This window comes from Anser cygnoides, chromosome 8, assembly GCF_040182565.1.
Source record: "Anser cygnoides isolate HZ-2024a breed goose chromosome 8, Taihu_goose_T2T_genome, whole genome shotgun sequence".
Lineage (NCBI taxonomy): Eukaryota > Metazoa > Chordata > Aves > Anseriformes > Anatidae > Anser > Anser cygnoides.
The window spans coordinates 22,121,156-22,135,379 of NC_089880.1; the positions used below are offsets into that span (position 1 = coordinate 22,121,156).

The 14,224-nt window shown below is 61.8% G+C and overlaps 2 protein-coding genes across 4 annotated transcripts; both read left to right on the forward strand.

The window, feature by feature from the left end:
- The first annotated feature begins 119 nt into the window (after nucleotides 1-119).
- On the forward strand, nucleotides 120-6,102 carry MPL (MPL proto-oncogene, thrombopoietin receptor). 3 transcript variants are annotated; one of them, XM_048059037.2, is made up of 12 exons: nucleotides 120-1,331; nucleotides 3,012-3,141; nucleotides 3,278-3,453; nucleotides 3,620-3,891; nucleotides 3,959-4,115; nucleotides 4,249-4,378; nucleotides 4,647-4,819; nucleotides 4,916-5,058; nucleotides 5,142-5,301; nucleotides 5,399-5,486; nucleotides 5,594-5,681; nucleotides 5,786-6,102. In XM_048059037.2, the coding sequence occupies exons 1-12, from the start codon at nucleotides 1,229-1,231 to the stop codon at nucleotides 5,984-5,986; spliced, it is 1,821 nt and encodes a 606-aa protein (XP_047914994.2). In that variant the 5' UTR covers nucleotides 120-1,228; the 3' UTR covers nucleotides 5,987-6,102. The 3 variants fall into 3 exon arrangements, 1 of the variants encoding a protein (XP_047914994.2); XR_010833321.1 differs by having other exon boundaries at nucleotides 3,217-3,449; nucleotides 4,916-5,301; nucleotides 5,597-5,681; nucleotides 5,786-5,811; XR_010833320.1 differs by lacking the exon at nucleotides 5,786-6,102 and having other exon boundaries at nucleotides 3,217-3,449; nucleotides 4,916-5,301.
- Nucleotides 6,103-6,243: 141 nt separating this feature from the next.
- On the forward strand, nucleotides 6,244-11,921 carry CDC20 (cell division cycle 20). The gene is made up of 11 exons (XM_067001647.1): nucleotides 6,244-6,314; nucleotides 6,663-6,889; nucleotides 7,423-7,568; nucleotides 8,309-8,405; nucleotides 8,859-8,987; nucleotides 9,200-9,396; nucleotides 10,082-10,176; nucleotides 10,533-10,764; nucleotides 10,950-11,075; nucleotides 11,241-11,358; nucleotides 11,659-11,921. The coding sequence occupies exons 2-11, from the start codon at nucleotides 6,691-6,693 to the stop codon at nucleotides 11,835-11,837; spliced, it is 1,518 nt and encodes a 505-aa protein (XP_066857748.1). The 5' UTR covers nucleotides 6,244-6,314; nucleotides 6,663-6,690; the 3' UTR covers nucleotides 11,838-11,921.
- The last annotated feature ends 2,303 nt before the right edge of the window (nucleotides 11,922-14,224 follow it).

Consider the following 14,224-nt stretch of genomic DNA (forward strand, 5'->3'; position numbering starts at 1 on the left):
CCCTCAGCTGGCTGTCTGTGGGGACGAGGCTGGTCCCCCAGCTTGTCCCCATGCAGCAGCGCATGTCCCCGGGCACTGCTGGCACCCACCTGCGTATCAATGCCATTTTGATTTCCCACTCTGGCCTCCAGTGCTATTTGGTGTCAACTGCAGCCATCAGTGAGCATCTTTTAGGTTGGACATTAGGAGGAACTTCTTTACGGAAAGGGTTGTTGTTTTTGGTGTTGAGTCACCATCCCTGGAGGTCTTTAAAAGACGTTTAGATGTAGAGTTCAGTGATATTGCTTAGCGGAGGACTTGTTAGTGTTAGGTCGGAGGTTGGACTCGGTGATCTTGGAGGTCTCTTCCAACCTAGGTGATTCTGTGATTCTCTGATCTCTGCTCCATCACTGAGGTGCCCAGTGAAAAGGCGACCAGGACCAGCCCCTGCAGGCAGCCTGGTGCAGTGTGCCCCTCATTGCACCGAGGGGGCTGCTGCTGGGAATGGCACATGGGGCAGCATCACCAGCCGTGCCGAAACCAAGTTTCAAGTTTTTTTTTTTGAGTTTTGAGTGTTTTTGCCTCTCTGACTGCAAAGCCCAGTCGCCGGATAGAGAAGGAAGTGGGATTGGTTTGACAAAACTTGACTGTGACAAACTGGTGCTGGCTGTTCCCCCCCTTCCCTCCGTGCCCCCTGGGCTGGCAGTGCTGCCCCCATCCCCTGCGGGGTAAGGAGATGCTGACCCCCCCGTGGCATGGTGTGGACGTGTGCCAGCAGCTGCCCAGCCCTGGATGGTGCTGCAAGGCAGAGCGGGTCCGTGCAGAGCTGCAAGGGGCAGCGTGGGGTGGGATGGAGCCGGAGCCGCTGCCCTGTGCCCCACGCACCGACGTGCCAGCAAGGACACGGGTGTCACGGAGCACCCAGCAGCCTGCCCAGCCCCGAGCAGGGGCCTCCCTGCTTTCTCAGGGGTTGTTTTTCTTCCCACCCCGGCCTCCCGGCGTGCCGGTAGCCACAAGGGCAGGACGTGCCGCCTATCTGATGGGAGCAGTCTCTCTTGGCACTGCGGCTGGCGGCGGAGGGGCCGCGGCACGGTGGTTTTGGGCACGGGGAAGTGCCGGCGATGGGGCGGGGGGAGCCTCCAGCCAGGCTTCCTGAGCAGCACAGCCGACACTTCCCAGATAAAGGTATCGCCCCGAGGAGCCGCGGCAGCAGCCGGGGCCCCGGGAAGCACCGAGCACAGCACGCGGGATGGCGGCCTGCCTGCCCCGGGGCTGGCTGCCCTCGCTGCTCGCCATGGTCCTGCTGAGCCTCCGCAGCCCCGCGATGGCCCCCGAGCTGGTGACATCCCAAGGTAGGACCTGGGGGCCTTTTTAACCCCCCAGGAGGGCCAGAGGGGAGCTGGCATGCTGGCCTGGCAGGGTGCAGCGAGACCCCCCGCAGCAGGCAGGAAGGTGTGGGATTGGGGAGGGGGCAGCCGGGTGTGCTCGGGGTGGGCGATGGAGCCCCCACTCACACGTGGGGCGCCTCCCTCACTGCAGAAAGGACCTGGCAGCTCTAAGGAACGGTTTTGGGGTGGCAGCTGCCAGCCGTGTGGCATCATGTTGCTGCACAGGGTCTCCCGATGACAAGGTCTGAGCAAAGTCCCAGGGCACGGCTCTGCACCGCAGCACAGCAGCAGCACTGCTGGCTCACCGCGATGCTCCTGTGCCAGCCTCGCAGCACGCAGCCCTGAGCGCCGTGACCTTACCTCCCCGGTGGGATGCTCCCACCCAGCCCTGAGCTGGCCCCACGGGGCTCCCTGGTGCTTTGCAGCCCGCTGCACAGCTCTGTTAGCCTCAGGTCCATCCACGTGGCCTTTGAGCCCCTCCGTAGGTCTTCTAACCCTTTCTGTAACACCATAAAAAGCATTAACTGAACAGAACTGTTGATATCGTGCCTCATCTTTTCACGCCCACCCAAGGTCTCTGCCCATCCTCCTACAGCAGGCGCTGGAGCACACTTTAAGTTGCTCCTATAGGGGCAGTGGGAGGAAAGGGTTTGGGATCATCCTCTGCCTGAAGCCTCCACACCCCGACACCACTGCAGCGCTGCCAGCGCGATGTCTGAGGGCGCTCCGTGCCGGCTGCAGAGCTGAGCAGTGAGCTTTCCTAGGAAACTGCCTGCACTGAGCAAAGATGCTCTGGTGCCGCAGCGCCGCGGGCCGCAGCCGGAGCAGGGGGACGCAGGTCCCCGTGCCACCAGGCTGCAGGGACCCGGCCACCCTGTCCCATGTCCCATCCCGTCCCCCAGGGCTGGGGAAGGTGCGGTGCTGGCAGGAGGCCAGAGCAGGCCGGGGGGGGGGCCGGGAGGGTGCGAAAAGGGAAGAGCAGGTAGGAGGGAGGCTGGCGGGGAGCGGCTGTGGTCTGCGGCCAGGGGACGTGGGCTGGGGGAGGAAGGCGATGCTGAGCTGGGAAAGGAGGAACAGGGCCAGGGGTCAGGGCAAGGTAAGGGGCAGGGAGAGCGAGGGGACACCTGGCAAAGACATCGGGGGACCGTGGTACTCTTATGGTGACTCCCTTCTCCTGGAGAGGGCTCAGCAGGCATCGCAGGGGTGCGACGCTCCAGTTTACCCCTGCAACAAAAGGGAGGAAGCGGTGCAGAGACACAGAGCCCCCCACAGACCCGGGGCTGGGGCTGACACCACCCCCCGTGCTCAGAGCCGTGTGCCCCCACGCCAGCCCCCAGGCCCCTGGGGCGCTGCTCCTCCTTATCGCACTTCCGCGCGCCTTCCGGCGTGAGCAGGGCAGGGGTGCTTCCCGCTGATCTCCAGGGCCGGGCCGAGCCCCCTGCGACCGCAGGGCTATTTCGGGATGGTTGTTTGTCCCGAAGGACCCTGCGTGCTGGGGAGGGGGGAGCGGGGCTGCCAGCCCAGGTCACGGCGATGTGCGCGTCCCTCCCCACGGTGCCACGCTGGCAGGGGCTCAGGTGGGATGGGGACATGTTGGGGACAGTGCTGTGCCTGGGGGTGCCTTCATGCCCACCCTCCTGCCAGACGCTGCGCTGCTGGAGGAGGTGCGCGAGGACATCCTCTGCTTCTCCCGCTCCTTCGAGGACCTCACATGCTTCTGGGATGAGGAAGAGGAGGCGAGGGGGATGAGCCACTTCTACTACTGGTACAGCAGGTAGGATGTGGCGGGGACGTGGCCCGGCCTGGCACATGGAGTGCTGTTGGGTGACACCTCGGTGCCATGCCCCAGATCCCCTCTCCTCTACCTGGCCCCAGCCACGGGGTGCTGGAAGACCCCATCTGTTCCTCAGGGACGTGCCCACGGCGTGCGCAGTTTCCACGCAGCGCCGCGAGGCCGGCGGGACGCGGCACGTCTGTGCCTTCCCCAGCCAGGACGTGCGGCTCTTCACCCAGCTCCACGTCCTCGTCCTGGACGCCGCCACCAACCAGACCAGGCACCAGCGGGAGCTCAGCGTGGACGTGGTGGGTGAGTCCCCCCCGCGGCACAACACCAGGGCACTGGGACCATCCCTACACCTGGGTCCCTTCTCCCTGCCCGCCAGGGGCTGGCAGCACCTTGTGCCTCAGCAGGGCCGGGGGTGCCCGTGCCGGGGCTGCCGCAGGAGGGGAACGCCACGGCACGTTCCCCGCAGGTCTCATCGCCCCCCCGGTGAACGTCAGTGCCCGCTGGGCCGGAGCCACGGGGCAGCTCCACGTGTCGTGGCAGCCACCACTCCCTGACTACCCAAACTTCTTCCTCTACGAGGTGCGCTACAGTGCCGCGAGCCCCACGGGGACGCCCCATGGCACAGCGTGGGACCCCGGCAAGCAGCACACCGGGGACAGGGACCCCCCCACCCATCTGAGCAGCAGCACCCACCCGCCCACGGCCCGGGGAGCCGCAGCCTCCCCGCGAGCAGGGCAGGTAGGTACAGGGGCCGGGGGGCTCGGGGGCCACAGCAGCCCCCCAAAGCCTCACGCCTCTCCTGCAGGGGCTGGTGCAGGCCGACACCTGGGTGGTTCTCCAGCACCTGCGGCCGGGGGTGAGGTACCACATCCAGGCGCGCACCAAGCCCGACGGCACCTCCATGGACGGCGTGTGGGGGCCCTGGTCGCAGGCGGTGGCCGCGGAGACACCCCACTCCTCCGGTGAGCGGCCGGGGGCTGCCAAGCGCCCACACCCGGGAGTAGGTCCTGGGGTAGGTGAGGCGCAGCAGCTGGGTTTTGGGGGGCCAGGGCAGGGGAAGCAGCCCCCTCCCTGCCCCGGCTCTCGCCTGCCCAGGGGACATCGGGCTGTGCTGCAGCACCCCTGACCTGCAGCACGTGCGCTGCGAGTGGAGCTGGGACCCCGCGGAGCACAGCAGCTCCCACGAGCTCTTCTACCAGGAGACTCCACGTGGGGCTGGCATAAGGTGAGGGGCACGGCGGGGATGCAGCAGTGTCCCATGTCCCGCACCATGCCACCAGGCACCGTGCCCTGCTCCGCCAGCATCAGCCTCGCACCTCCCCGCCGCCTCCCCCAGCCACGCTGCTGCTCCGACCCCGACTTCCCTGGGCAAGAGCAGGAAGGAGCAGCGCCGGCTGGGGGACAGGGGGCTCTGCCCCAGAGCAGGGCTGGCAGAGGGTGAGGGCAGCGGTGCCACCAGGGCAGGGCTCACAGGCTGCCCGCTCACCGCGCAGGGAAGATACGTGGCAGCGGTGCCAGGAGGCCAGCGTGGGGATGCAGGGAGCCCACACCTGTACCTTCCAGCCCAGCAATGACAGCGCCATCGCCGTCCTGGTGAACGTCACCCGGCCCCACGTGCTGCCCAGGCTCAGCTACTTCAAGGAGCCCTTCTGGCTGCACCAGGCCGGTCAGTCCCAGCGCCGACACGGCCCCGGCCCTTGCTCGGATGCTGGGCACAGGGTGCCGGAGTAGGGTGCCAGTAACACGCCCCCCGTCCCTGCAGTGCTCACGGAGGCCCCGCAGCTGGTGGAGGCGGCGGTGGCACAGGGCCAGCTGAGCCTGCGGTGGCTGCCGCCCCTGGAGGAGCTGGCGGAGCAGCTGGATTACCAGGTCCGCTACGCCGCCGAGAGCAGCCCCGACTGGAAGGTAACACACAACACACAGGCCGGCACCCCCGGAGCAGCCGGGTGCCCGCGCAGCCCCGTCCCCAGCCGGGCTCTGCCCCGCAGGTCCTGCAGGTCCCGCGGGCGGCCAGGGGAGAAGTCCTGGACCTGCGGCCGGGCGCCCGCTACCGTGCCCAGGTGCGGGCCCGAGCCGGGGGGCCGCGGTACCAGGGCAGCTGGAGCGCCTGGTCCAAAGCCGTCGTGGTCGACGCCTCGGCCGACGCCGGTAAGGGTGCGGGAGGCGTGCTGAGCAGCGCGGGGCTGGGGGTGCGATGGGGCCCTGGGGTGCGCCCAGCACCACCCCCGCTGCTCCCCCGAGGCAGGCTGGATCATCCCGAGCGTGACGGTGCTGCCGCTGGTCTTCGCGGGAGCGCTGCTGGGGCTGCGGTGCACCTTCCCCTCCCTCTACAGGTAAGGCCGGGCCGGGCCGGGCAGCGGGGGCAGGGCCCGTGCCGGGGGCAGCGCGGTGCCTCGCCGCGGGGGCCTGCCCTCGACGCCCGCCTCCTCCCCGCGCTCAGCAGCGTGAAGCAGCGGCTGTGGCCGCCCGTCCCCGACCTGCACCGCGCCCTGGGCAGCTTCCTGCAGGACGGCGGCAAGCAGGGGCAGGTGAGGGACGGGACGGGACGGGACGGGACGGGACGGGGGCGGGACCCCCCCGGCACCCCCCAGCCGCCGGGGCCGCCCCGAGCCCTGCCGTCCGCCCCCCGCAGGCCTTCTACAAGCAGCCGCCGGAGGAGGCGGTGCTGCCCTGCCTGCTGGAGGTGCTGCCCGCCCCGCCGGGCGCCCTCACACCGCCGACGTCGGAGCCCGCCGCCGGCCGGCCGCTGCCCCGCGCCGGGGCGCCCAGCACCGACATCGCCAACCAGTCCTACCTGCTCGTCAGCGGCTGGGAGCCGCGCGGGCCGCCCTGAGCCGCCCCCCACCCCCCCCATAAACGACACCGACCGCTGCACCGCCACCCCGCCTCCTCCTTCCTTCGCGCCGCCCCCCGCAGCGACAGCCCGCCCCTCCCAACCCGTCCCCCACCACCCACCGACTGCCGAGCTGGGAGGAGACCCGCCCCCTTTTCCCCGCCCACTTCGCCGCGGCTCGACCAATGGCGGCGCGGCGCGCGGGAGGGGTCGCCATGGCGACGGGCGGCGGTTTGGGTTTGAAAGGGCCAATGGGGGGCGGGCGGGAGGGGGTTTAAGGGCTGAGGGGAGCGGCGGGGCGCGAGGCGCGAGCGGAGTTGGAGCTGAGGTGAGGGGACGGGACAGGGGGCTCCCTGAGGGGGACCCTGAGGAGGGGCCCTTGGGGGGGCCTGAGGGGGGGGGGCCCTGGAGCGGGGTCCCTGGGGCTGAGGAGGGGCCTCTGAGGCTTAAGGGGGGTACCGGCGCTGAGGTGAGGGGGCCGGGGGGCTCCCTGAGGGGACCAGGGGGAGCCTGAGGAGGGGCCCCTGAGGGGACGGGGGGTCCCTGATGGGACGGTGGGGTCCCTGGGGCGGGGTCCCTGGGGCTGAGGAGGGGCCTCTGAGGGGTCTCTGAGGCTGAAGGGGGGTCCCGGCGCTGAGGTGAGGGGTCCCCGGCGCTGAGCAACCCCCCCCGGCAGGCCGCTGCCGCCCCCACATTGCAGCGCCATGGCGCACCTGGTGTTCGAGGCGGACCTGCACGGGCTGCTGAAGCTGGACACGCCGATCCCCAACGCGCCGCTCGCCCGCTGGCAGCGCAAGGCCAAGGAGAGCGGAGCCCCCGGGCCCGGCACCGACGCCGGCGTGTCGCCCATGAAGCCGGCCAACCGCCTGCCCAGCGGCAGCAAGACGCCGGCCAGGACCCCCGGTGAGAGGAGGGGTGGGGAGGGGAGCGTTGGGGGGCTGCTGGCAGGAGTTGGGGGCTCTGGGCCCGGCTGGGGGCTTGGGCCCGGCCCCTGGGGTCGCCCCCCTCTCCCTGGGTGGGCAGAGCTCCGTGTGGTGGGGCTGGGAGCCGCTGAGCCCGGTGAGGTGTGAGCTGCGGCTCCCTGCTGGGGCTCGTGTGGGAGGGCTGCGCCTGCTGGCAGCTTTGTGCGCTGCCACAGCGGCCCCTGTCCTCCCTTAGCTCTGAGCTCCGGGGATGTTGTTGCGCTAGAGCTTGAGGTGTTATCTGCTGTTAGTCCCTGACCGGAGCTTAGTGCCTGCTCCGCAGGGAGGAGGTGAGAAATAGGAGATAGCTGCGGCTTGGATGGGTTGTGTGCTCTGAGCCTTGATAAGGTCGTGGGACTTGTCAGGTTGGATGTAACGCAGGCTGTGCTGGTAGAATGCTGGTTTGGTTTTGTTGAAAGCTTTAATGCAGGCTCTTTATTACCTGTAAGACAATGTTTGTGTGTGTGAATGCAGGTAAATCTGGATCCAAAATCCAGAGCACCCCAACAAAAGCTGGGGGGGACCGCTACATTCCCAACCGCAGCACTATGCAGATGGACATGGCCAATTTCCTCCTAACCAAAGAGAATGACCCTGTTGAAGACTCCCCTACCAAGAAGGTGAGCACACTGCTTTAGTATCATGGTTGTTGCCAAACACCTCAACATCCGTGACCTTTCATGGGTAAGCAGACTCCAAAAGTGAGCATACGGGGGTGACAGCCCCAGGCACCGCCACTCCTAGCACTGGGCTTCAGGAGCCTGGGGTGAGGTGGAAGCTGTAGTGCCTGCAAATGGAACAGGTGCACAGCTGCTCTCTAAGGATCTTTGCTTATGCACAGGGAAGAATGCAGAGCCTTATACCTCTGCTTCTGCTTTAGTCCGTGTGGTTTCTTGTAGCAAAATTTGGGCTATTGATTGTTATAAATAGAGCATGTTACAGAGACCAAAGCTGAGAGCCTGTGCGCAGTGAAACTGCTGGTGGTAGCTGTTCTAGGACAATGTCTGCATGGGGAGCTGTTCTGGAATGTGTACACTGTGCTCTGAAATGTGTTTATGAAGCATTTGGTCCCTTGCGGCTGTGGCTTTCCCCACTGGCCATGAGACACTAAATTTGCCTCTCCTCAGCATGAAAATCTGAGCAAGATACAGTGCCAGTGTCTGAGAGAGAAAATGTGCTAAATCTGCTTTGAGCTGCCTGTGTGCAGCTGTCTCCCACAGCACAGCCCAATACCTCCTGATTCCAGGAGAAGGAAGGGGGCTTGGGTGTATTTTCTACTAGCTGCAGTTCTGTCTAAGGGGTGGCATGGGCTTTATGTTTGAAGTGAGTTTTGCTGAGATTTTGTGATTTCTCTCTGTAGGAGCAACAGAAAGCCTGGGCAGTGAATCTTAATGGCTTTGATGTAGAAGAGGCAAAGATCCTCCGCCTCAGTGGAAAGCCACAGAATGCTCCCGAAGGTATGATGCAGGGTCTATGCGAGTGATTCAGCTGGGGAGGTCTGGGCTGGGGAGCTGCAACAATAGAGGCCCTGTGTTTGGCCATGGGAGGGATCAGCTGCCTGCTTCTCAGAGTTCTGTGCACACTGGGTCTCCCTCCCAGGTTTCCTGAGGTTGGCTGATGACTGCCAGTTGTTAACATGTACTACAGATGGCAAATCTTCCTCATGTCTGCAAAAGCTTTAGACTCCCTAGGCCAGAAAGTGTGCAGCAGTGGTCGCTAAACATACTGGGATCAAGGAATTGGAACCCACCCTAGCTCAGCAGTTAATTCTGTCCATGATGGTAGCACACGGTGCTCTTCTGAGCAGTTCTCTTCTCTAGGACTTCATTTTCACTGAAGGGGTTTCCTAGTTGGGTGGGTGGTCAGGAGGAAACTAGCTCAGGATAACGAAGCTGTTTCTCTGCACGCAGGCTATCAGAATAACCTGAAAGTGCTCTACAGCCAGAAGACTACACCTGCTTCCAGCAGGAAGAACGGTAGATACATTCCCTCAATGCCAGACCGGATCCTGGATGCACCGGAGATTCGCAATGACTATTGTGAGTAGCCTGCAATGCTGAGTGCTGGGATGGTTTTGCACAGGAGTGCAGTTCCTAGGGTCAGTGTGATCTGAATGGGACATCTCTAACTGGGCTGTTGCAGTTTCTCATGCACCCAGACTGGCACTGACTGCTTCTGAGGTGCAGCCTGTGTGTAGGCAGGGCTCTGCAGGTCAGCACTGCGTGACCTGCATTGTTCTTCCAAACTGTAGATCTGAATCTCATCGACTGGAGCTCTCAGAACTTCCTGGCGGTGGCTCTGGACAACTCCGTCTATCTGTGGAATTGTACTTCTGGGGAAATCATCCATCTGCTGCAGATGGAGCATCCAGACGATTACGTGTCCTCTGTGTCATGGATTAAAGAAGGAAACTACCTTGCTGTTGGTACAAGTAATGCTGAAGTCCAGGTGAGGGCAGTGGAACCAGAGGGGCTGTCTAGGGGTTGCTGGAGCTGTGGGGCCTTGGAACAAAGGCTTGGCTATAGCACACGGAGGATATGGTGCACTCTGCTCCCCTGTACCCTGAGGCTGGGGGGAGGAAGTACTCTAGGACTCGCTAGAGTTCAGTGAGCTGCAGCTCTTGGTGGAGAACTGAGGGGTGAAGTGGGTGACTTGACAGAGGCCTGTAGAGCACATCTTAGGACAGTGTGCTCTGCCATGTCAGCAACAACAGATATTGCCTGAGGGTGTCCTTGTGTTCATGTCATCAGGAAGTAGCACAAATTCCAAGTGGTTTTCCAGCTGTTGTGTGCTGCCACTCTCCAAAAGGCTTTCAGGGACCTTCACTGCAATGAATCCTTTCTGCAGCCCTGGGACCACCAGTGGGTGTAGCCTCCGCCCTGTGATGCTGAGGGTGCAAAGACTGTTATGGGGTAGAAGTGTTCCCATCCAGCTGTGGTCAGTGACCAACTGCAGCAGCAAGGCAGAGCTTCCAACACCTGGAATAACTTTTGTTCTGTATACATGAGATAAATTTATCCCTTTCCATACTGAAAAGATTGAATGCCAGCGCCTGTGTAGTAAGGTTCCCTGGGCAAAGCAACAGGGCCGAGTTTCCTTATCCTTTGGAGAACTTATTGCTCTCTCTCTCTAGCTGTGGGACATACAGCAGCAGAAACGTCTCCGAAATATGGTCAGCCATTCTTCCCGCGTGGGCTCCCTCAGCTGGAACAACTACATCGTCTCCAGGTAAAGCTGTGTGTGGTGGTGAAGGACAGCATCCAGCTGTTGGAGCTTCCTGTTCTAGATCTGTCAGTGCTGTGGATTAGCGACTACAGGAGCTGCTCTGGGCTCAGGGGTTCTTACCTCCTCTCTCAAGGCTCTTACTCAGCCTGTTCTGTTGGGATGTTGGGGAGGCCTCTGCTTTCTGCCCTTTGTGCTGAAGTTATGAAGAGTTTCCATGGCTGCCTTGCTCACATCAAGAGGCCAGTAGTGCTGGTGATGCTGGCTGAAACCCAGCAGCAGGAAGGGCAGTCTTGCAACAGCACAGAACTGGCTTTTGGTGAGAATGTGCCACTCTGACCCTGCAAACCTCCTCTCTGCAGTGGGGCACGGACTGGTCACATCCACCACCACGACGTCAGAGTGGCAGAGCACCACGTGGCCACGCTTTCTGGCCACACACAGGAGGTGTGCGGCCTCAAGTGGTCTCTAGATGGCCGCTACCTGGCCAGTGGTGGCAACGACAACCTCGTGAACATCTGGCCATGCACCCAGGGGGACAGCGGAGACTATGCTCCTGTACAGACCTTCACGCAGCACCAGGGAGCTGTCAAGGTGAGCGTGGTTCCGCTGTGGGTTGGGCGCATGTCTGTGTGCGAGGTGGATGTGCAGCACTTGCTGTACCCCCTGCCTCGTGGGAGGGAGGCTGCTGTGGAGCTGCTGTGGCCTGGGCGCTGGGACGTGCAGCTAGGGAACAGGCTGCCTCTTGTACCTCTGACAATGAACCCTTTCTTTCTCAGGCTGTGGCCTGGTGTCCGTGGCAGTCAAATGTTCTAGCCACTGGAGGTGGAACTAGCGACAGACACATCCGCATCTGGAACGTGTGTTCTGGTGCCTGTCTCAGCGCTGTTGATGCTCATTCCCAGGTGAGAGACGGGCATCAGCTTGGAGACAAGTACCTTCTGGCAGGACACCTACACACAGGCTGGCTCCTGATTCCCAGGGCACGGGGAAGGAGGAGGAACCCACCCTTGGTGGTGAGCATCAGCACAAGTGGCTTGTAGTCTACCTGCATTTCTGCCTCTTCCCAGGTCTGTTCTATCCTGTGGTCAACAAACTACAAGGAGTTCATTTCAGGCCATGGCTTTGCACAGAATCAGCTGGTGATATGGAAGTACCCGACGATGACCAAGGTCACTGAGCTTCGAGGTAGGCTGGGCCCTTTGCCTGGGGGAGGGCAGGTGTGACCCTCAGCTTGAGCAGCCTGCTGCAGGTCTAGCCTGAAGTACTGGTGGTAGGGAATGGTGCTCAGGGACATGCTGCTAGAGGGAGGCGTGCCTGGGGGATGTTCAAGTGTTCCAAATGCATACCTAGGATGTCCATTCATAACCCCGCAGCATGGTGTGTGGGCTGTGGGGCTTATGGGACACAGGAGCAAATAGGGGAGGAGAAGGGGAGCAAATGTGGCTGTGTTCAAAACAACACAGCCCTGACTGCACACCTCCTCAGGTCACACCGCAAGAGTCCTGAACTTGACCATGAGCCCCGATAGCTCAACAGTGGCATCGGCAGCCGCTGATGAAACACTGCGGTTCTGGCGCTGTTTTGAGATGGACCCCATAAAGAAGAAGGAAAAAGAGAAGGCAAACAGTGCCAAAACCAGCATCATCCACCAGGGCATCCGATGAGTGCACTGGGTTGGTGTGGGAAGGGGGTAAATGACCATATACACTGTACAGTATTTTAAATGTTAATAAACAGCTTTAGTTTGCTTTTTTCTTTTTATGGAGTTTCCTGGAAGCAAGGACCAGGGCCTAGAGCATCAAGAAACTCTTTCCTGAGGCTTTGTTTTCTGGGCAAGTTGGAGCGCTGTCTTCAGAGACAGTGCAGGCAGCCTGAGCCCAGCACAGCCCTGAAGCTGTGGCAGATGCTGTCGGGTGGCTGTGCTTCTGTCTCTCTCAAGTAGGGCAGCGGTGTCACCTGCCACAGCCCAGAGCTGACACTGTGCAGCTTCACCTGCGGGGCTGCAGCTTGCTTGTACCCCACAGGGGGATGCTGTAACAATGAAAGTGCAGCTTGTAGGCTCTGCTTTTGGGGCAGTAACTTCTCAAGCTGGTTGCTATCTAGTAGCAAACTGAGCCCTAGCTCCAGCCCTGGGGTGTAAGAGGGAATAACCCTGACTTGTTGCACCTTCTGCAGGGCTGTGGACCTGCTGCTGCCTGCTCTTGTAGCCAGCTGTGATGGGTAGCAGCGAACCTTGAGTTAAAAGCACAGCTTCTGTATCCTGCCTCTGGGTGAGATGGGCCTTGGTGTGTGTGTGTGTGTGCCTCCACACGCAACCTCTGCACATAGCTGCCCACCTGGGAGCAGTCAGGGGACCTGACCTTGGCAGTCCAAGCCTGTACGCTGGTTCTGCTGCGTGCAGCCTGTGTGCTGGAGCAGGGAGGTCCGCAAGGGCAGAAATACCTGTTCCTGCAGAGAGTTCAAGAAATAGCAGGTATGTGGGATTTATGAGCCAAATGTTCCTGTTGCAGAAGGTGGGGTAGAAATGCAGCTGTACTCACTCCAAAGGCCAGGCAGGGGCTGGCGATGGCAGGTGTGCACTAAATGTGATGCCTGATGCAAAACAAATGTGCTGTTTACACTGTCCCAGCCAGCTTGGTTGCCATGTGACATCAGTCCAGCGCACTCCCCGGGGTTGTCTGGCTGTCTCTTATAGCAGCCCTCCTTGCTCTGAGGGTAAGACCTAGTGCTGAGCACAACCTGGGCACGAGGCAGCAGTGGTCAGCTGAGACTTGGTGCAAAACTTGACCTCGCAGCACTTAAGGAAATCCCATGCTTCGCTATGCTGCTGCAGCTGGGGTGGGTGCATATTTGAGCCTTTAGCTGAGCAAGGAGAAGCCAGGCCAGAGCTGCCCTGCTCCTCAGCATGCTGGAGCCGTGCTGTCTGAGGCCGTGGGGCTGCACCAGCCCCATCGAGCCTGTCCTTCAGCTACAGCAGGGCACTGTGCACCTGCCTCAGCACAGCCACTGGGTGTTTGGGGAAGCCTGGGGAGCTGCACAGTCTGATTACCACCTTGGCCTATGCAAAACAATACCCCCCAGCCTGTGCCACCCATGGGCCTGTGATTAGCTGCAGGTGGATTATTTTTTCCCCTTCCTCTTAGCACAGCACCATGCTGTACGTGGTGCCAGGCTCTCGCTCTGCCTCTGCTGTTTAAGCTGACCAAAGCCTTCAGAGGAACACAACGTTGGTACCAACTTGTGCTGTGCTGAGGCCAAGCCAGCACATCTCCACCCCCACCAGGGGAGGTCTGTGCCCCCTGTGGACACAGGGCGCAGTCTCAGCAGGACAAGCACCTGAGCCAGGCGCCTCCCCCAGGGGGCTGTTGGTGCACCCCAGTTTGGCCACCTGGAAGAGCAGAGGAAGGTCAAGGGAGGAAAAGGCAACTCTTCAGAAGCAAAACCCTGAGCAGCAGCTGGATCCCATGAGGAAGGACCCAGATACAAGGTTTGGCCTGTCCCAACCCAGACCCGGGCTGCTTATTTAAGTGCTGTGGTGCCGGAAGTTAGACTTGGCCTGTGGCATCCACTGCTGAGCCTTGTTTGTCATAGGTGCCTGTCTCTGGAAGAAAGGCTTTGCATGCTTAAAAGCTCATGTAGTTTTTCCACCTAGCCCAACGTAATAGCAGTTTGTCTTCCCCAGGGCTTATCTTGCCTCTGTCCTTAGCACACACCCACCCCCAGAAACTTTGCTTTACACACCCCTTGAAAGCCCTCTGGGCAGTGCTGGAAGGGGATGGCAGCACAGTGCTCTTCCTCTGGCCCCACACCGGTCCTGCTGCCCTGGGTGAGAGGAGGAATGAGCTGGGCTCTGACCCAGCGAGCCCAGGAACCTGCCATATAGGGTGTGAACGCAGCTTGGAGCAGCAGCGTGTGCTGGCTGTGACGGGTATAAATCACCGAGCACAGCAGCCAGCGCATGGAAAGATCACAGCGAAGTGGAACAATTGGAGGAAGGGAGAGCAGAGCACAGGGAGGGAACAGCCCCTGTTTTAAAATACCAAGTGTAAGT